This window comes from Nothobranchius furzeri, chromosome 9 (genome assembly GCF_043380555.1).
Source record: "Nothobranchius furzeri strain GRZ-AD chromosome 9, NfurGRZ-RIMD1, whole genome shotgun sequence".
In the NCBI taxonomy this organism is placed as follows: Eukaryota; Metazoa; Chordata; class Actinopteri; order Cyprinodontiformes; family Nothobranchiidae; genus Nothobranchius; species Nothobranchius furzeri.
Genome location: NC_091749.1, coordinates 37,314,437 through 37,336,244, shown reverse-complemented (window position 1 = coordinate 37,336,244; position 21,808 = coordinate 37,314,437). Strand labels below are relative to the sequence as shown.

General features: G+C 40.8%; 1 protein-coding gene across 2 annotated transcripts; it reads left to right on the top strand.

The window, feature by feature from the left end:
- Positions 1–8: 8 nt before the first annotated feature.
- On the top strand, positions 9–21,653 carry LOC107381623 (transmembrane protein 255B). 2 transcript variants are annotated; one of them, XM_054732418.2, is made up of 9 exons: positions 9–335; positions 972–1,114; positions 1,186–1,248; positions 16,485–16,574; positions 17,131–17,211; positions 17,521–17,606; positions 18,057–18,216; positions 18,486–18,632; positions 19,132–21,653. In XM_054732418.2, the coding sequence occupies exons 1-9, from the start codon at positions 263–265 to the stop codon at positions 19,324–19,326; spliced, it is 1,038 nt and encodes a 345-aa protein (XP_054588393.2). In that variant the 5' UTR covers positions 9–262; the 3' UTR covers positions 19,327–21,653. The 2 variants fall into 2 exon arrangements, with proteins under 2 accessions (XP_054588393.2, XP_054588392.2); XM_054732417.2 differs by having other exon boundaries at positions 10–335; positions 19,099–21,653.
- The last annotated feature ends 155 nt before the right edge of the window (positions 21,654–21,808 follow it).

Genomic DNA, 21,808 nt, shown 5'->3' with positions numbered 1-21,808 from the left:
TCTCTTTCTTTCAGGCTTCAAGTTAAGTTGAACCATGCTGAGGTCTCACAGTCTGCTCTGTTCCAATTTACTATTAAATCTGTTTTGCTTTTCTTTAATTGTCAATGAGAACTGTGGATTGTAAATACAGACCTATCTTCTCATTTCCTGGAGGACCAGGACTTTATTTTGAAGCAACAGGAGATAAAAGCACTGACACACCACCAAGAGCTGCCAGATCTGAGTTTTTATTTCAGATCCAAGTCATCCCACCTGAGTCAACATGCAGCAACAGCAACAGCCTGAAGCGACGCAGACACCTCAGCAAACAGCCACAGAAACGTCGGATACGACAGGTACCGCTTCAGCCTTTTAAAAATGATAATTCTTTAATTTACTTTTCCTGGAGTCCTTTATTTTAGCATCTGTCTGAATGGAAACTGCACCTTTGACTGCTTTAATTAACAGAACAAACAAAGAGTTCAGTTTGGAATTTATTTCACAGCTTGATATTGATTAGTTTTGTTGAATAAAATTCTGAAAATGACAATTTCTCTCTCTCTCACACACACACACACACACACACACACACACACACACACACACACACACACACACACACACACACACACACACACACACACACACACACACACACACTAGGTGTGGGACTCGATTAAAAAAATAATCAAATTACTTATAGGCTTTGTGATTAATTAATCTTGATTAATCTCACTTTAATTGTTCAAAAAAATTGACCACAAAGCAATTTTTAATGAAAAATTATGAGGCAAAGAATCAAACAAAAGACATGGAGATTATTATTGTAAACTTAAGCTCTTTTAATCTCTAAAAAATAAGCTTTTAAATTTTATTTCAATTCTAAACTGGAAAAAAAAGGTTTTACACATTTCTGTCATCAGGGATTTCTATTACAAATGTGTAAAATTACAATAAAGCTTCCTGTATCAGTATTTTTCTCCTCCCTTCAGTGCTGTACCGTCGTCGAGGGAGAACTGCTCTCTGGGTGACCGTGTCCCTGCTGGTTCTGTCTCTGGTGATTCTAACCATCGGTCTGATCGCTGTCACCCGCACCGACAATGTTCCTGTTTCCGGATATTATTCTGGCATCACGGTGAGTGACTGTGACCCTTGTGGACCAGAGTTTCATTTCTAGTGTTGTAATGGTCCACTTTTACCTTTCAGCTCAGTTTTGGCGCCTTTCTGGGAATTGTTGGCATCCACCTGGTGGAAAACCGCAGACCCATGGTGAGTTTGTTGTACAGTTTTAATGCAACCAGTTTTATTCACTCTAAAACTTACCAGTACTTTATGTAGCATCATGTATTTAAACCCTAACCCTAAACTGTTACAGCTGTTTTTGAATCCCCTCAATAACGTAATCATTTTTTAATGAAAAACAGCATTTAATCTTTTCAATTCTGTTAAGTGAAAAACATAATTCTACTAGTTGTTTTTGTATCATTATTATAGTTTTATTTTTTAAATCAGTCCTTAAGTCAAATCATTTGACATTTTCTTTTAAACTAATAACCTCATTTGTGCTCAAAAAGAGGCAAAAACATTACATTTTCACTGTTTTTTTCATGACTTAGGGATATAAAACAATATTTGCAAATTGGGAATGCATCCCACTTCTTGCTTGGTGTCAAGGTGATTTGTATCAGCTCTGTGTGCTTTATGAGTGTCACCATCTATAAACGAGGCCTTGTTCCTGGAAAACAGGACATATATAACACAGATTACAGGATTATATTACACACTTTGCAAATTTTCCAAACTGTTTACAGGAAATTGCTCTGTTGTGAGCAAGAAACAAATCAGATTACTTGATGGCGGCATAATGAGTTCATGGTCCTTGTGCCTGTGTTAGCATACATGACTTGATTTGTGGTTGGGGAAATTTGTCTCAGGACTTCAATGACATGAGCAAAAATTGTATTAGTATTGGTCCGATGCTGGAAGAGATCCTTTATTTTAGGCAGGAGCCGAAATAATATCATTCTGTCCCTCTGAGAAAGCATCGGCTCAGAGACTATTACGTCTGCAGCTCAGAGTCCTTGTGAACAATCAATCAATCAATCAATCAATAAATCAATCAATCAATCAATTGATCAATCAATCAATCAATCAATCAATCAATCAAAGCTTTATTTATAAAGCGCCTTCCGCAACCCTATCGGGAAGCCCAAGGCGCTGTTGTGAAAACAGTGTGTTTGACTCCAAAGGACAAAGTGTACGTTTACTTTTATTATAACAATGTATGACCATCTATATTACGCTACATTTAAGCAGCTAGGTTTTTTGGAACCAGCTGACCCAATTTTTTAAAGTCAATCCAACATTTAATTTCTCAGAGAGAAATTCTGGTTTAAGACGGCTTCTAAACTGACCTTGAATCATTTTAAGGCCAACGCCAACCAGTTTGTGACCATAGCCATGTGACAGTCAAATACAACACAGGTAACTGGCCGGTTGCAACCAGAAGCTACTGTTTGACATTTAAGTAGGACAGTCAGTATCAGATTTACAGCACCTGAAACCCAGCATGAGACTAATCTGGTCCGAGGAGGACACCAGTGATACGTTCCCTATCCTTAATGTACTAGTTAGCATGTTCAACTCATTTTAATGACGGCGCTTAAGTGAAATTATTTGTTTTTAGTTTACATAAATGCCTTTTTTCTTATTTTTATATGACCTTTCCTTTAGTTGATTGACTAGATAAGGATCCTGAGAAACAGGAAATTCTGAGTTGCTGTTATTGAGTTTATTCATAAAGCGCCAATTCAGTTCATTATGCCAATTACTATGTAAGAAAATCAAGACTGCATCGAGTCACTGACTTGTTGTGGGAGAGAATTTACAGCAATCCCCATACTAAGCAAGCATGTAGCGACAATGGAGAGGAAAATCCCCCTTTAGCAGGAAGAAGCAGCCATCTATAGCAACTCACTGGAGTTTGAGAAGACAGCACAAGCTTTGGGCAAATACTAATAAAAGTAATAATAATAGTAAGTGTTTGTATTAGTAGTGATTCTTTAATTAAGTGTAACTATCTCCTTATTTGCTTAACAAAAGCCAAAAACAAAAGCTCGAGCGTGTTTAAATGAGGATGCATTTTTAAAATCATGATTTTGGATCTTTGCCAATTTCTGGAGACTAAAAGAATGTTCTTGGTGTGAAAACAGAATGTTCCCCGAATCTGTACATGAGTTTGTCCGCTGTGAATTTTTCATGTGGTGGAGATCAGAGTGGCTCAGGTCGCGCTGAATGAGTTTATGTGACGCATATCTGTTAGCTTGGCTGACCAGTCCTCGGAAGCAATCCATTAGCAGAGTAGCATCATAAACCAGAGGACATGAAAATGGTGTTCCTTTCTTTGTCTGTCTGTCTTTCTTTTTCTTTCTTTCTTTCTTTCTTTCTTTCTTTCTTTCTTTCTTTCTTCCTTTCTTTCTTTCTTTCTTTCTTTCTTTCTTTCTGTCTGTCTGTCTGTCTTTCTTTCTTTCTTTCTTTCTGTCTGTCTTTCTTTCTTTCTTTCTTTCTTTCTTTCGCTGCACAGACTTCAACATCCCCCACACACCTCTCATTTTCTCAGTGACATCAGCTTTTATGCATCTCACTAATTGGGATAAACCTTCACCTAAAACCTCATCACTAAATAGGAAAGCTAATAAATATATACAATCATAGTTACTTAAAATATTTACACTCTACATACTTCTCTATAAATAAACAGTAGTTCACATACATCAATACTTCCCACAGTATTAAAATATCCCCAATCACACTTTCAATCCTCCTCTCGGTATACCCCTCTGATAGCTATAAAAGGTGCACAAGCCCTCAGAGACTATTTTGCTCACACACCTGCTGACAGGAAACAGGAAAGGCAAAACATGCCCAAAATACAAATGTTTGTTCCACAGTCATTTCCTTGTTCCACATATCAACAAATATCTTACTTTTCACACATGATCACCTGCTAATCAATCTACAAATAATAAATATATTTGAATACCCCATGAATGTGTCTCATTCCAATTATAAGTATAAGATCAGCAGATCCATCAAGTATTGGGTGTGACAGCGATCCACTGTCACAATATCCAACAAATGCACTCTACCTATTGCTGTTAATGCAAAAAGTCTAAATAATCTCATCTGCCTTTCTATCTAATCAACATGAAAGAGCATGTTTTCTTAGATGAACGCAGGTGAGCGACCACAACCTGCTGCATCCTGGCTGCCCTGGCATCACTCCTGTTTTTCTTCGTTAAACATTAATGTGATTACTGCTGCACAGGCGCTGGTCTACGGTGTCTCCTCAGAGACACGATGTTCGTTCTCACACAGGTGTCTAATTCTTCCCTCCAGCATCTGATGCCCACAAGGTAACACGAGAGCTGGTCGGCACAGCCGAGGAGCTCATTAAAGAAAAACTAACAGTAGCACAAAGCTGGAGACACCTGAGAGCTCCGGGGCTTGTTCCTGTGCTTCCTGGGTCGCTTGGCTCTGTTCATTTGGTCCTCTGACCTCATAACGAATCAGATGGGGATGTTAATGTGGTTTGAAATGTTAACAGTGATTAAATGTTTACTGCTGTTGGACATTAGTTCCTTATGTGTCTAGAAAATTGTAATGGACTTATAAGGAAGTTTTCTGGCATCTAAAATATGTAGATTGTCTTTTTTGGAGATGCTGTAAAAATAAACAAAATACACACAAATACAAGTCAACAATGAAGATTTAGTGAATGCATTATAATAATGAAGCATTAATCAAACCTGAGTTTACGTAACATTCTTGGATTTTATCTAAAGCTTAATGACAAGTTTTTAACATAAACTGATATGACGTAGTTGAGAAATGATGAAAGAAATCCTCTCTTAAAGGTGTGGAACACTGAAAAATCATTTTTAAAATGTTATTTCTGATTAAAATTTGTCAGTCTGAGTTTTTCATGCAGGCTGAACATGAAAATAGTCTCCTACACCTATCTCCTGCATTAGCTTCTGATAGAAAATAGATGGTAAAGCACTAGGATTTGAAAATGTAAACAGCTCGTAACTTTGAAAAAAAAGTTAAATAGATTTTTTTACATAATTACAATTTATTAATCCTAATCTAATTGGTTACTAAACAAAAATAAAGTCAAAGCACAATACTAACAGAGCACTTTCATCAATAATAATCAATCACATTTTTCCATGTGTAAATGAATACATTTATCGTGATAAAATTGGGACTTCCTCTGACATTGTAAAGTTAGGTTTCTATTTGAAAAGAGAGGAGGGTGCACTTTGGCTGAAGTAAATGTCATTTCCAGGCATTTTAGTGCATTTGAACTATTTTGTTGATTTGTAATTATTTAAATATTTTTCAACTAACAACAGAAATATGTGAGCTTTTAAATCTAATGTCAATGAAAAAATAAAAATATCAATGAAATAACATCAACAAGAAATTAAATGTCTGGTCTGGTTTGTTGTTTATTTTAAACCCAATAGTCTCATTATCTGAATTTTAGAAAGGTTTTGGAGCGTGAACCAAGCTCAGTTTAATGCTGAAAATACTAAAACATTAGAAAAAGAATAAACTTCCAAATGTCATCTTCAATTAGAGATTTTATTGTTTATATGCTTTAGATTTTATGTTTTCATTGATTATATGTTAGATGTTTTACTGTCGGCCAGCCCCCTTCTAGACACGCCCCTGGATCTACCTCACTCCCCTAACATTAATGGACGCACCCATGTTGAGTGGCGGTGGGAAAGGCTGTTGCTGAACATCTGGGCTAGTAGAAGCTAACCTTTAGCATTAGCAACTTCACCACACAGCTGAAGCTCCTCCAGACTTATATAATTTGTGGAGAAAAAAATATCCCTGTTGCAAGTCAGTGACAGAGTCACATTGCTGCTATCCAATCTGAGGCGAGATGTCCAAATATCAGGAAATAAGACTCCAAAACCTGACGTCTGACACTCAGCTGTGATGTGGCTCACTTCTAGTTCCTGGAAATGCTCACATGTGTTGTTTCTCTGCTTTGAAGGTTGAGTTTGTGTCCTGTTGCAGTATTGAGATTGTTTTACCCCTAAAAGACAAAGAAAACCAATCTTTTTTTTTGTTTGTTTGGTTAAAACGTCAAGTTCTAGTTAGCAATTAATAAACTGGAAATCATCTTTGCGCAGTATGATTCAAGCTTCATAATCAAAGTTAAATTATAGTGTCAGACACCATTTTAACTAACGGGGGTCTCATGTTACACCGATGACAGAAAAGAGGATCAATGCATTCACAAATAATAAATATCATCCTTTTCTCTGTGGTTTTACAGAGACACTGATAAAAAGCTTCACTGATCCGATCCTCTGAGATATTTTTATGATTAAACACTTCATGTGGCTCGTGTTCTATCCACTGCATCTCACACACCGCCATTCTCATGGTCACCTTGCATTTCGGAGACTCAAACCCCTCAAATGGCTGTATATTACCCAGCAGACTAAGGCACGATCACTTCTTATTAGCAGCACTCCCAGCTGTGGTCCCGATTGGACACTGGCCCAGTGAGCAGAAGAGGACTTTGCAGCGGTCAGCGACTTCAGTTACATAAACCGATAGATATCTTTACTGAGGCCATAAACTTCCCCCTGGTGTCTTTATCTATTTGTCATTTATGTCTCCGCTTCTCTAAACGTTTTATCATGAGCTTCTTAGTCTCCTATTGCTGTGATTCTGTGGGTTAGGAGGTGGAAATTGGTACTAGCAGTGTGAGAGTTTAAAATCCTTATTATAAGAATAAATATTCACTGAGATTCTTTATGAAAAGTAATAAAAATACAAATTATAGCTGGAAAATGTTGGGTTTAAAGTTGTGGATTAAGAATGTTACTTTAAAATGACTCCTCCTTGAACCGTCACCTTATCGTGGTGGAGGAGCTTGAATGCCCTAATGATCCTAGGAGCTATGTTGTCTGGGGCACTTTGTGCCCCTGGTAGGGTCTCCCATGACAAATTGGTCCTAGGTGAAGGGCAGTGGCGGTTCTACATCGAATTACTCCCTGGGCGAGGCCCCCTTTGAGCGCCCCCCCCCCCCCCCAACCACCTCCCCCCCACCACCACCACACAACCCCACCTGCACGAACACACTCATGTTTTCTACAAACAGGCATGTTTTATTAGAACGACTATTGAACATTCATTTTTCTAAGTTGCATATTTACATTAATTACTATGAAGTTGTCAGAATGTAAGCACTATACATTATACACTGTATCAAAATGTATAGAATCAAATATACAAAAACAAACAATAACTAAATATTAAGAATATATGAACATAATATATAATAAATATTCTAAATAGCAAAAATATTTCACACATAACAAACTAAAGATAATCACTACAGCATTGCACTTAGAACAGAAAACACAAACTAAAATTAAAACCTAACCTTGATGCAAAGTCATCAATAATGTCATCATATGAAATCTGCTCCCCTACTGAGTGATTGATACTAATCAGAGCCAGGTTAGTGAGCCGCCCCTGAAACATAGATGACCTCAGGTATGACTTGATCAAGTTTTGAAAAGCTCCTCTCAGCTGGAGCCACAGTGACTGGCAGAGCAGTCCAAAAGTTGGGGTAGATGTCCAATAGATCTTTATCATGATCCATAATATTTTAGAATTGCCTCTGAAATTGTAATTTAAACTGACATAAAAAACTGTAGACTACCAAAAATGCCAACTTTTACAGAAAAAATCATGTAAAAATAATCAGTGCAGCCATCTGCAATAAATAAACAGGATAGTTAGTGGTGACTGAGGAGTTTTCTTCTGCTTGTAGAGTTCTTTTATTTATTATTATGTGAACATGATCAACATGTGTTAGTTGTTGTTCAGGCAGGCCACAGGCTGCAGCGAGCATTTAACAAATCCTAGTTTGAATCATTAAAAAACAATTCAAGGACTTTTTTCGAACCATTTGAATATTCGTTTCAATATTTCAGCCCTATTAGCTCTGTTAGCAACTAGTTGACCGAATTTAACCGTTAAAATCCCAGTTAACTGGTTCAAAAAATTGAAAACATGCATCATGACAGCTACATACCTTTATCTTTCTCCTCTTTTTTCTTTTTTCTTTTTCCCCTGAATGGGGCACCTGGTGGTTTTAGCCTTTTTATGTTCATCTCTTCTATTTGGCTCCTGACTCAGTAAGTTTCCTTTGGTCAGGACTAAACTATTTGACCTTGATGGGAGTGACCACAAAATCGTTTTGTTTTTCCTTTTTTTATTCGGCCATTTCACACAATTCAGAGAAACCTGAAAGAATGATAGGCCTGTGTTTATGATATTATGAATGAAATATGAAAGAACGTTAAGATGTGATTGACTTTAGCCATGTTAATACAGTTGATTCAGCCCCTGCACTCTCATTTCATTTGGGAAAGACACAGAGGTGAATTCCCCCGCCGCACCCCTCCCCTTCCTGTTCTTCATAGACACACGGTGCACGTGAACGTTCTCAGTCAGCAGGAGCGCCTGCAGCTGCAGGGGGCGCCAACTTGCTGTTTCCAGTCCAGACACTGTCATATGAAAGATAATAGAAAACCTCGGTGCGCGCAGATTTCCTTTTTTTTTTTTTTTTTTTTTACTCCGTGCTTGTGCGCCCCTTTTGTGTCATGAAAAAATGCCGCCCCGGGCAACTGCCCTGTCTGCCCGTGCCTAAAACCGCTACTGGTGAAGGGTGAGACCAAGAACGGTTCAGAGGATCTTTCATGGATATACAATCAAAGAGTTGGAGTACCCGGCCTGGAGGGTTACCAGGGTCCCACCCTGGAGCCAGGCCTGGGGTTGGGGCCCGTGAGCGAGCACCTGGTGGCCGAGCTTTTGCCCATGGGGCCCGGCCGGGCCCAGCCCGAACCGGATACATGGGCTCATCCAACTGCAGACCTACAACCCGCAGGAGGAACATGAAGGGTTCAGTGCAATGTGGATCGGGTGGCAGACCGAGGCGGGAGCCTTGGCGGTCCGATCCACGGACAAGAAAACTGGTTTTTGGGACATGGAACGTCACCTCGCTGGTGGGGAAGGAGCAGGAGCTTGTGGCAGAGGTTGAGCGGTACCGGCTAGATATAGTCAGACTCACCTCGACACATAGCACTGGTTCTGGAACCCAAGTCCTTGAGAAGGGTTGGACACTCTCCTTTGCTGGAGTTGCTCCGGGTGAGAGGCGAAGGGCTGGGGTTGGCTTTTTGTTAGCCCCAAGACTCTCTGCCTGTGTGTTGGGGTTTACCCCGGGGGACGAGAGGGTAGCTTCCCTGCGCCTTCGGGTCAGGGAACGGGTCCTGACTGTTGTTGTGCTCATGGGCCAAATTTGAGTTCAGAGTACCCACCCTTTCTGGAGTCCCTGGGACAAGTGCTAGATAGTGCTCCATCAGGAGACTCCATTGTCCTGCTGGGGGACTTCAATGCTCACATGGGCAATGACAGCTTGACCTGGAGGGGTGTGATTGGGAGGAACGGCCCGCCTGATCTGAACTCGAGTGGTGTTTCGATATTGGACTTCTGTGCAAGCCACAGTTTGGCCATAATGAACACCATGTTCGAACATAAGGATGCCCATCGGTACACTTGGTACCAGGGCAGCCTAGGTTGCAGGTCGATGATAGACTTTGTAGTCGTATCATCTGACCTGCGGCCATATGTTTTGGACACCCGAGTGAAGAGAGGAGCGGAGCTGTCAACTGATCACCACCTGGTGGTGAGTTGGATCAGATGGCAGGGGAAGATGCCGCGTAGACCTGGCAGACCCAAACGCATAGTGAGTGTCTGCTGGGAACGCCTGGCAGAAGAACCTGTCAAGACGGTCTTCAACTCCCACCTCCAGCAGAGCTTTGACCGCGTCCCGAGAGCAGTGGGGGACATTGACTCCGAATGGGCCTTGTTCCACTCTGCGATTGTTGAGGCAGCTGTTGAGTTTGGTCCGCATAGCCGGTAGTAAGTCGGACCTGTTTCCAGTGAGGGTTGGACTCCGCCAGGGCTGCCCTTTGTCACCGGTTCTGTTCATTACCTTTATGGACAGAATTTCTAGGCGCAGCCGTGGTGTGGAGTGTGTCGAGTTTGGTGGCAGGAGAATCTCGTCTCTGCTTTTTGCGGATGATGTGGTCCTCCTAGCTTCATCCAGCTCTGACCTTCAGCTCTTGCTGGGTAGGTTTGCGGCCGAGTGGGAAGCGGCTGGGATGAGGATCAGCACCTCCAAATCTGAGACCATGGTTCTCGACCGGAAAAGTGTGGCTTGCCAACTCCGGGTCAGGAGAGAGGTCCTACCTCAAGTGGAGGAGTTTCAGTATCTCTGGGTCTTGTTCACAAGTGAGGGTATGAGGGATCGGGAGATCGACAGGTGGATTGGTTTGGCGTCTGCAATGATGCGGACGATGAGCCGATCTTTCGTGGTGAAGAGGGAGCTGAGCCAGAAAGTCAGACTCTCGATTTACCGGTCAATCTACGTCCCAATCCTCACCTATGGTCATGAGCTTTGGGTAATGACCGAAAGAACGAGATCGCGGTTACAAGCGGCCAAAATGAGTTTCCTCCATAGGGTGGCCGGGCTCAGCCTTAGAGATAGGGTGAGGAGCTCGGACATTCGGGAGGGACTCGGAGTAGAACCGCTGCTCCTCCGGATTGAAAGGAGTCAATTGAGGTGGTTTGGGCATCTGGTCAGGATGTCTCCTGGATGCCTCCCTGGGGAGGTGTTTCGGGCATGTCCTGCCAGCAGGAGGCCCCCGGGTCGACCCGGGACACGTTGGAGAGATGACATCTCCAATCTGGTCCGCGAACGCCTTGGGGTCCTGCCGGAGGAGCTGGTGGAGGTGGCCGGGGAGAGGACATTCTGGAGCTCCCTAGTTGGGATGCTGCCCCCGTGACCCAGACCCGGATAAGCGGAGGAAGACGATGACGACTTTAAAATGGTCAGTCTGATGCTTCTGCACTTCCAGACCAGTAGAGACACCGATTGGTGTAACAGGTCTACACAACGTAGTGACCGTAATGCTGTGTGTACGATCGTCTACAAGACCAGCAGCAAAACACAACTTACTGGTCATTATTAAGGACTGATACTCAAAAAAAAAAAGAAAACAGAGAACGTCCTTTCATGCCAGAGTTTGAACTAAGCTCATCTTACATTAAGCAGTCATTGAGTTACAGCCTTTTTAAACTAAGTTATACTTATTTAAAGAGAGGACAGGAAAGATCCAGGAAGCTTTTGAATATTTTACTCCCTGGTGAATATTATTCAGTAAAGCCGTTTGGTTCTGACCTTAAAGCATTTAGATAAAGTGTCAGTATTAGTACTTTCACCATGAACCTTCCATTTACATGTCTACTGCCCTCTAGTGGATGATCTACAGATGGCACAGGGCAATTATTTAATTACATAATAAAATTAAACAGATTACTAAATAGTTGTTTTATTAACATTAGACAATAAATAGTTATGTTTTTAAACCATTTTTAATCATTATTTTGTAACTCGGATTGAAGGGTTAACTTTTATAAAACATTTGAAAAGTAGCAGAAATAAAATCAAGTCCCATCTTCTGGCAAACGTGTGTGTGTGTGTGTGTGTGTGTGTGTGTGTGTGTGTGTGTGTGTGTGTGTGTGTGTGTGTGCGTGCGTGCGTGCGTGCGTGCGTGCGTGCGTGCGTGCGCTCATACACTATATGATTACTCAGTTCCATTTGGAGGTTTGGTGGTTTGAGTGGCTGAGATGTTTTATGTCCTAGCAGCTGGTGCCAAGGTAATCTGAAGTAATGCAGTTGTCAGGCTCTATTGTCTCTGCTGGCCTCATCTCCCACCAGCAGCCCATAAAAGCAGAGTCATTTAAACCGCTAATGAAGTGAGGAGTCTGGACCGGCAGCTGATAAAGCCAGCCAGGAAATGCTCATTTCCTCAGCCTGACTCTTTATTCACTTTGCTGAAGAAAATTCACTTCAAAATCTTGTTCCAACATCATTTTCAGGTTTCTGTTCCTGCTCAGTCAGATCAGTTTTTGTTAAACATTTACACCACCCTTAAAGACTACGTGTGTTCCAGTCTGATACTAAATCAACTTTCGGTTCATTTGTTTAATATTTAGTGATTTTCATGCACAGGAGAGAGTAGTTTGTACAACAGTTTGCAAAAATCAATGAAAAACATAAAAACTACCCCCAAAAAAGACAAATTGTGAAGAGTTTGGTCACTGGTGAAGGAAAAAATCATAAAAATGTCTCTTTAATCTTCATCAGTTATTGCTTTTTGAAATGTCATTTTTAAAATTCTCGCAGGATCTCCAGAGCTGCTCTATTTCACTGGATGTTGGCTGTTTTCCCACTCTGACAAATTAAAAACCAATGAACACAGAAAAAGCTTCCTCAGCAATGCATTTATTTATTTGATGTGATGTAATTTCATAAATTTATAGACCTAGTTAATGTTAATGATACCTATTGATTCTGGGATTTTTAAGCCATTGGAAGCACTACCCAGTGTGCCCAGACTGCATTACCTCTCCAACGCTAAACAAAAATACGTAATAAATTTGAGTGATCTGTGAGCAAACAGAATAAAACGTGAACAATGTGATTTCACAAGTGTGCATTAACAATTTGCATTTTCCTTTTGTTTAAATGACATGCAAGATGATGGGATTGCAGAGTTGAATGATGATGCAAAAGAAAATACGTAAGAAGGCGAGGCAGACGGAGAAGTGTAAACTTGTCTTAAGTCTGAATTAAACTGAACTGAAATAAATAACTGAAATAAATGGATTTTGGCACTATATTAGAATTTTTCGAGTTTCACCTCTATGTACAATGATACTTTACCACATAAGCCACCACATTAAGCTCTCATCCAATCATAAATAATAATAATAATGCATTGAACTTATGTAGCGCTCTAGACACCCAAAGACTCTTTCACACACACTCACATTCACACACTGCTAGTGATGGTAAGCTACTTGTAGCCACAGCCGCCCTGGGGAGGTCTGACAGAGGCGAGGCTGCCATTTGGCGCCGTCGGCCCCTCTGATCACCACCAACACAGGCAAGTTGGGTGAAGTGTCTTGCCCAAGGACACAACAGCAGGATACCCCTGGCGGGAGCTGGAATCGAGCCCATTGGATCATGAGGCAACCCGCTCTACCTCCTGAGCTACTGCTGCCATCTGATCCATGTTTGGAGTGACAATAATGTTGATTTAGTACAACAATGATAAGAATAAGAATGATTAATATGCTTGTCTAACACTCATTTCAAAGTTAAATCACATTTTGTCCTTTAAAGAGGATGACAACAATTCTTTTAAAAAGTTCTTTTGTAAAGTGATCAAAAAAGGTTCTGAATTATTATATCTGAAAACAGCAACAACAAAAAAACACAAATCACAGAAAATCCTGCCAGATATTGATGTAAATCACGCATTAAAGTGGTGCTAGGGGGCAGTACATACATTCTGATGGATACTTTCAGAGATTAAGGGTAGGAGTGAAACTTTGAAAGTCACAAAATCACCACTGTATGCCATAACCATTCCCTCCTTGTGTCTCATTTATGCAATACACTGAATTTAATGAAAATATGTCATGAGCCTGACAGGATTTAACTTTTAATAAAAAGTATGCACAATTTATGCAGATTTTGGCCCACACAGAAGGAATTTCACAATATGTCCTCACACATGGAAAATTAAGAAACATAATGGAACATCATCACACACAAAGATGGATTAACCATTTCTGTTCACCTGTTATGCCAAAGTTAAACCATAAAATGCCTTTTCTGGTTGTAAAATGTTCCAGTTTTTTACAGCAGGGCAAAAAGTATTTAGTCAGTCACCAATTGTTCAAGTTCTCCTATTTAAAAAGATGAGAGAGGCCTGTAGTTTTCATCGTATACCTCAACTATGAGAGACAAAATGAAAAACAATCCAGAAAATCACATTGTTACATTTTTAAATGATTTATTTGCAAATTATGGTGGAAACTAATTATTTGGTCTTCTACAAACAAGCAATATTTGTGGCTCTCACAGACCTGTAACTTCTTATGTAAGAGGATCAATCAATCAATCAATCAATCAATCAACCAATCAATCAACCAATCAATCAATCAATCAATCAATCAATCAACCAATCAATCAATCAATCAAAGCTTTATTTATAAAGTGCCTTCCCTGTCGGGAAGCCCAAGGCGCCGAACACGGTCCATGAGAAAAAAGGGTAAAAACAATAAAGTAGAAAACAAATGGGTAAAACCAGAGAGGCTCTTCTGTCCTCCTCTCATTACCTGTATTAATGCCACCTGTTATCTGTAGAAAAGACACTTGTCCACAACCTTAAACAGTCACACTCCAAACTCCACTTGGACCAAGACCAACGAGCTGTGAATGGACAGCAGAAACAGAAATGTAGACCTGCACCAGGCTGGGAAGACTGAATCTGCACGAGAAGAAATCAACTGTGCAATTATTAGAAAGTGGAAAACATACAAGACCACTGATTATTTCCCTCGATCAAGGGCTTCACACAAGATCTCACCCCGTAGTCAAAAGGATAATAAGAGTGGTGAGCAAAAATCCCAGAACTACACGGGGGGACCTGCAGAGAGCTGGGACCAAAGTTACAAAGGCTACAACCAGTAACACACTACGCCAGGGGCTCAAATGCTGCGGTGCCAGATGTGCCACCCTGCTTAAGTCAGTTCATGTGCAGGCCCATCTGAAGTTTGCTAGAGCGGATCTGGATGATCCTGAAGAGGATTGGGAGAATGTCATATGGTCAGATGAAACCAAAATAGACCTTTTGGTAAAAACTCCACTTGTGTTTGGAGGAGAAAGAATGCGGAGTGGCATCCTGAAGAACAACAAACCTATTGTAAAGCATGAGGGTGGAAACATCATGCTGTAGGGCTGTTTTTCTGCAAAAGGACCAGTACGACTGATCCGTGTAAAGGAAAGCATGAATGGGGCAGTGTATTGTTGGATTTTGACTGAAAAACCTCCTTCCATCAGCAAGGGCACTGAAGATGAAACATGGCTGGGTCTTTCAGCATTACAGTGATCCCAAACACACCGCCTGGGTAAGGAAGGAGTGGCTTCACAAGAAGCATTTCAAGGTCCTGGAGTGGCCTAGCCAGTCTGAAGATCTCAACTCCACAGAAAACCTTTGGAGGGAGTTGCAAGTCTTTGTTGCCTAGCAACAGCCCCAAAACATCATTGCTCTAGACGGGTATCTGCATGGAGGAATGGGCCAAAATACCAGCAACATGTGTGTGTGAAATCCTTGTGAAGACTTGCAGATAATGTTTGACCTCCATCATTGCCAACAAATGGTATATATGGTAGTTCAGTTGACCAAATACTCATTTTCCACCGTAATTTGCAAATAATTTCTTTAAAAATCAGACAATGTGATTTTCTGGATTTATTTTTCTCATTTTGCCTCTCAAAGTTGAGGTAAACCTATGATGAAAACCACAGCCTCTTTCATCTTTATGAGTGGGAGAACTTGCACAACTGAAGGCTGACTAAATACTTTTTTACCCCATAATTAACATGCTGAAGCCACATAGTAGGTCGCATTTGTTTTGTTTCTGCTTCAACTCCCTGTGTTCCTGAGTCTTGCCATTATATGTCAGTGGTTAGTGGTTTACTTAACTGAATGTTGGACTGACTGATCCTAGCTCATCTGTAAATAACCAGACTAACCCTAAGAAAAAATGGCTTCTACTTGCTGTAAGTGTCAGAGTTACAAAACAGCAATGTGACAATCTTCTGCCACCATTTTTGATTAAAAGAAAGGTTCCCGAACAGAAGCTGTGGTCCTGAAGGGGCAATTAAAGCGTCAGTAGCGGATGCAGAGTGCTAAATTTTTACGATCGGACATCTGTGATCACCCAGCTGGCTCTGCAGAGCTGAGTGTGTGAAATCACACAAGTCTTACAGCATCCCACCCAGGGGTACGTGTGATTAGCTTGCTCTAAAAGTACAGGTTTAAGGTTATTGATCAGTGATTGGACCAGGAAACAATGTGAATTTGTGTGTGTATCAGACTGAGGGAATTAGATTGACCTCAGAGCTACAAGAGGCCGTCTTCCTGCGCCGCACGTTGGTTCTGTCCTGTAAATCAGCCACAAAGCCCCTCTGCGTTAGCAGAGCGAGAAGCTGTACATTTCCTTTATCGTCCTGCAGCCCAGACGCTGCAGATGAACAATCAGGACAAAACTCCACCGCAGATGGGAAGATTACCTGTGTGAAGTTTGAGAAGAAGTTTAGAATGTTTGTTCAGATGATGGATTCAGGTCGACCTAATATTCATCTTTTGGGTGTTCTCGTCTTTTTTTAGAAGGTCAAAGTGAGCCGGTGTGTGTGTTCAAGTTGTATAGGCTACATAACTTTTCATTTCCTTTGCTGATCTGTATTTTTTTCTCTCTTTAAGCTCGTGGCAGCAATAATCTTCATCAGCATCGGAATCATAGCATCCTTTTTCTGTGCCATCGTGGACGGGATCATTGCTTCGGAGTTCATTGTGAGTGTTGTGTGCACGCAGCAGTTTTTAAATAGTTTTTGCTGCAGAGATGCAGGTGCATAGATCAGATCGGATCAGGAAATGTGAAGCTGAGATGCTGAAACATTCAGACTGATAAAATTAATGGTTGCCTTTCTAAAAAAATCCAATGGCAACTAACTTTGTGTTAACATATGAGGAAATTCTCTAGAGTCTAACAAGTTGTATAGATATTTAAGAATCTAAATTCCAGATACTGATCATCTGAATTATCTAATCTTTGCAGATTATGTCTAGCACTATAATTTGCACAGTTTGGCTTTGGGCAATGGACACTAGCTCCACCGATGAAGTGACCAGTGAAAAATAATGTAAAATTTGAGTAGACACAAGATGGAAACCTTCTGTGCTCCAAAAACAATGAAACAAATGACAAAAAACAGGACTTTAAATCAGAAGCCGGACATGAAACCATAAAGACAAGTTATGAAAATGAAAGTATGAATCAAATGTGTTTTAGACCCTGATTTTGCATGATGTATGTGAGTTGTTTTAATGAGTATTTGTACAATTTCAGGACATACGACCCGTGCAAGAGGACATGTGTTACTATTACAGCAGTGGATCGGGACACGCATATGACAACTACTACAGTGAGGTGACTCTTGCTTATAATCACCTTCTAGATACGCACTATAAGATGGATAAACAAGTTTAAAAACACATTTCTGGATGATTTCAGGTGTTAGTTTTGCCCTGAGAGGTTTTAGATGCAGTCAAAAGACAAACAGTGACATCTAGTGGCTAAAATATGTAACTGCAACAACAAGGCTGCATTTTTGTCTTTTTATTTTTTATAATCAACCACCAATTTTGAAACGGTTATGAAAGCTCTGTAAATTGTTTGAGATGTAAAAAGTTTAGGTTTCTTTGTCTTTATTTACCTTTTTAAAACTCATCCCTGAAGGTGACGTGCCGCTCCTTCAACAAAGCCTGTGACCTGAAAGTGAGGAGCTACACCTGCTACTGCTGCTACCTGTACAACTGTGACAAGTGAGATGCTCGGACCCAATCATTGCATACGTGTTACATTTTACACACCCTTCATGGTGTTAGGTAGTGAGGAAACAGTGAAGAGAGGAGGAAGCGGTAAAAACAGCATCATATCATAGATATCAGAATCTTCACTAATTCTTGTCTATTTTTCAGCAAATAACTTTTATGAAAATTGTTTTCTTTATAAAACATTTCTGGTTTTTTGCAAATATTTTAACTATGAGATCATAATGAGCAGCCTAAGGGATTACATTAACTAATAATGGACATCAAAACAATTAAATACAAAACTGACATTTTTGCTTGATCATTTAAAAAAAGAACCTGTCAGTGACTGTTGTGCACATTTTTTCCAGCCAGTTGCTTTGAAAGTAGGTTTTGAACATAAATAATCATAAAAATCTGTGTATTATGGCATATGATATATCCCTGGTTCACATCTTCCAGCAACGAGTACAACCCTCACTACTATGAGTTCACCGGGGTTGGAAGCTGCTGGGACGTGATCCATCTGCACCGGCTGTTGTGGTCCTCGGTGGTGCTCAACGTTATCGGTTTGTTCTTGGGCATCATCACTGCTGCCATCCTCGGAGCGTACAAAGATACGGTGAGCAGGAGGCCAAGGGCGACCTTTTGGAGTAAAAAAGTTGCAGTCTGAGTTTGGAATGAAAGAAATGTAATATCCCATGTGGATGGCAAACGTTCACCATTTTAATCATTTTTGTGGCTTTTTTGAAGTTTATAGTTCATGCTTCACATTGTTTAAACCTCGTCAGCAAATATTTTAGTGATCTACGTTGGAGATGTGAAAATCTTTCTGAAACAGGAAGCTAGTCTCCTTTTGGTCCAGAACTGAAACTCTGCTGTTTCCTGCAGCAAAAGCCCGCTCGTCCGGTTGCTCCCAGTCCGGCGCCACCGCCTCACATCCTCTACAACCCTACCCAGCACATGCTCAGCTACACCGGTTTCTGTCCCCCAGGACAGGCCCTGCCAGCCTACCCAAACTATCCCATTCCCATGCAGGTAGGTGGCTCCAACCAAGCGCTCCGTATCTACACCGGTGACCAAAAATGAAAAAGCCTCTGAAGATGGGATCATGCAAAATGGTTCCTTCAACATAACAGTTGGGTTGAATCCAATGTGGTGATTATCTCAATTTAACGTTTTCTGCAAAAAAATGCAAATCAAACCTGATGCTAAAAGATTTGGATGATCTCTAAAAGATGCAGCTCTAGCCCTGATGCCTTACTTAAATGTAAAACACAACCAATTGTTTTTTTTTCACCTATAATTTACAATATTAGTGTTAAAGAACTCAAAATGTTTGCTATGATAAAACTGGGCATCTGTTTGATGCTTTGAAAGAAACATATTTTTAAAATGTTTTAAAAATCTTTTGGGGTTTTCCATTGGCTGCAGAAAAGATGAAAAAACACTCCTTAGATAAAAACTTCCAGTTATTTCCCTCCCCATTTTACCTCCTCCACAGCATACCAACTACCAGTCACCTTCTACTCCCCAGATGATGTCTGAAGGAGGCCTCAGCTCTTGTTCCTCTGAGGACAACCAGAACCAGCAGCCCCCTCAGGTTCCCACCCAGCCACAGCCTCAGGGAACCACCCAGGACCCCGGAGGCTACATGCTGACTCCCAACGCTCCCGTCCTCTACTCATCCTCATTCAGCCCCTTTGAGAAACCTCCTCCGTATGCCTGCTGAGCTCCGACGTTGAGAGGTCCTACTGGACGTAGCACAAGACTTTGTGTGTGAGCTTCACACGTACATTTAAGTTCTTCGTCTGCATGTGTTCTATGGGCTTTCTCTGATCACGTGACCCGAGTTGTCATTAGTGGAAACAAGCTAATTCACTTTGTGTCAAGTTAAGAAAAAAATGTCCCAGAAATGCCTTTAAGTTCTAGTTCTAAGTCAGAGTTTTTGGTTATTTTTGACGAGTGTGTTGGAGTAATTTCTCAGTCATTCAGTCATTCAGAGTCATTTTAACATTCTTTAAGATGTTTCAGCTCTTTTCCCAAAAGGTTTCCGCTGGTTTTTATTCTCTGTATGAGCTTTAGGTGTGGAACACTTGTTTAATCAATACATCTGCAGTAGTGATGTGTCGTCGCGAACGAACCGGCTCTAAGAGCCGGCTCTTTGAAGTGAACGATGGGAGCCGGCTCGTCATTGGGAGCCGTCCCCTCCCCTCCCCCTCCCCTCTTGCTTTGGTGCAAGCTACAGGTCACCATGTGTAACTGCGTGTCCAGACTGTCCACACACAGAGCAGTAGGGGCGGGGAAGAGGGAGGATCAGATTCAGACACACAGCAGAGAACATGCGAGTGGAGGGAGACGAGAGAGAATGAGGAGGAGGAGGAAAAAGGAGAGCGAGAGAGAGGAGAGTGCGGCGAAGACTGTGAGAAAATGAGCGCCAGCAGTCGGAAAGTGTAGATTTCTTAAAGTGTTCAGTTATTAAATCCATAGAAATGATAAATATTTGATATATTGCATTTTTTTACATTAGTAAATAATTTTACATATAGTTTAGCATTATTTTGGTTAAAAATGTACTCTACGCAACAGAAAATCTGAGGAGCCACTAGGGAGCCGAAAGAGCCGGCTCTTTTTGGTAAGCTGAGCCAAAAGAACCGGCTCTCTAAAAAGATGAAGCTCCAGTGTGCCGGTTTCAGGAACTAGAAGTGAGCCAGATCAGAGCTGAGCTTAAGGTGACAGGATTCAGAGTCTTATTTCCTGATATTTGGACATCTCGCCTCTGACTGGCAAACAGCAGCGTGACTCTACCACTGACTTTTTAGCTTTGCAGCGTTGCTGTTTCATCTCCAAAAACAACTAAAGCCTGGAGAAGTTCTGCTGTGTGGCAGAGTTGCTAATGCTAACAGTCAAGACGTTCTCTGTTGTGTCCTAGACCCTAAACCGACCAAAGCCTTCCCCGTCGCGAGTCAAGATGGGTGAGTCCATGAATGTTAAGTGAATCCAGCGTCTATTTTCAAAGAGATTATGTTCATGTATTTAGCAGACGCTTTTGTCCAAAGCGACTTACAGATTAGGAGACTACTCTCATGTTCAGCCTGCCTGCATGAAATCTGAGTGAATTTAATTTGAAATAATTATTTTTCTGTTTTCCACACCTTTAAATGTATTCAAGCTTCAAGAGACAAATCCTTTTGAGAACACCTAATGGTAATTAAAAGTAAAACTTAGAGCTATCAGAAAGATTTTAGTACTTTCTAAATGTCCAACAGACTGTTTCTGTATAACTGAGGATCTTCTCATCTTGGTTTGGTTTTTATCTTAGACAAAAAAGCGGAGAAGACAAAAAACGAACCTGATTCTGTCTAAAAATACTCTTTTCTTCTGATCAGCATTATTTATTTTATAATAACTGCAGATCCACTAAGCAAATTTCTACCATCTTGAGTTTAAAGCTGGCTTTAAGATTTTATACATTTGTTAATGTGTCGTAGATCTGGGGCTTCATGTTTCCTCTCACCATTTTATTTACATTACAAATAAACAAAAGGGCTTTGGTGAAATGTGAACGGGATAACTGATGCTTATATTTGTTTGCTAATCATTAAATGTGCACTTTAGTCAGTATGCTGTATGTATTAATGGTGTGTGTGAACTGCTGCTGCTATCAAATCTGTTGTGTGTGTGAAACACTGTGCAGTAAGGGCTTGAAAGGTATTTTGCATTTAAAAGAAGAGTTTGAAACTTTTGGGAAAACACAGAATTTGTTTTCTGAGCTTCAGGCGGGAGAACTGACGAGCTAAAGGGAAAACCAAAGCTCCTGGACAAATTAAAGGCAAACAAAAAGACCTGGGATAGGACGACAGCTGGGAATGTTCTGGCTAAAACACAAACCGAATACGTGAGAAGTTCAGTATTAAAACACGCTGGAGTGAATCCCTCCCTCGTGTGAAAGGAAAACATCTGCATTTCCCATAAACTCTTTATGAATCTAACCAGGACTAGCTTAACTGCATTTTTATTTATTTCATTCATAAGCAATAAAATGTGCTCCTGCTTAAATCTGTGTCCTTTAGTCTTATTTAAGAAGCTGTTATGTTCTTCGAGCTCTTCTCCACTTATGCAGATGTTTGCTGTTAATAAGACACGCCCTTTCCTGATGTCCATACAGCTGATTTTATTTTTAAATAGGATTTTTACAGTTGAGGGAAGTAAAA

Coding starts and splice junctions, on each gene's coding strand:
- LOC107381623 (XM_054732417.2), top strand. CDS start 263: ATGCAGCAACAGCAACAGCCTGAAGCGACGCAGACACCTCAGCAAACA. Junction 336..971: donor AGAAACGTCGGATACGACAG/GTACCGCTTCAG, acceptor TCCTCCCTTCAG/TGCTGTACCGTCGTCGAGGG. Junction 16,575..17,130: donor TCATTGCTTCGGAGTTCATT/GTGAGTGTTGTG, acceptor GTACAATTTCAG/GACATACGACCCGTGCAAGA.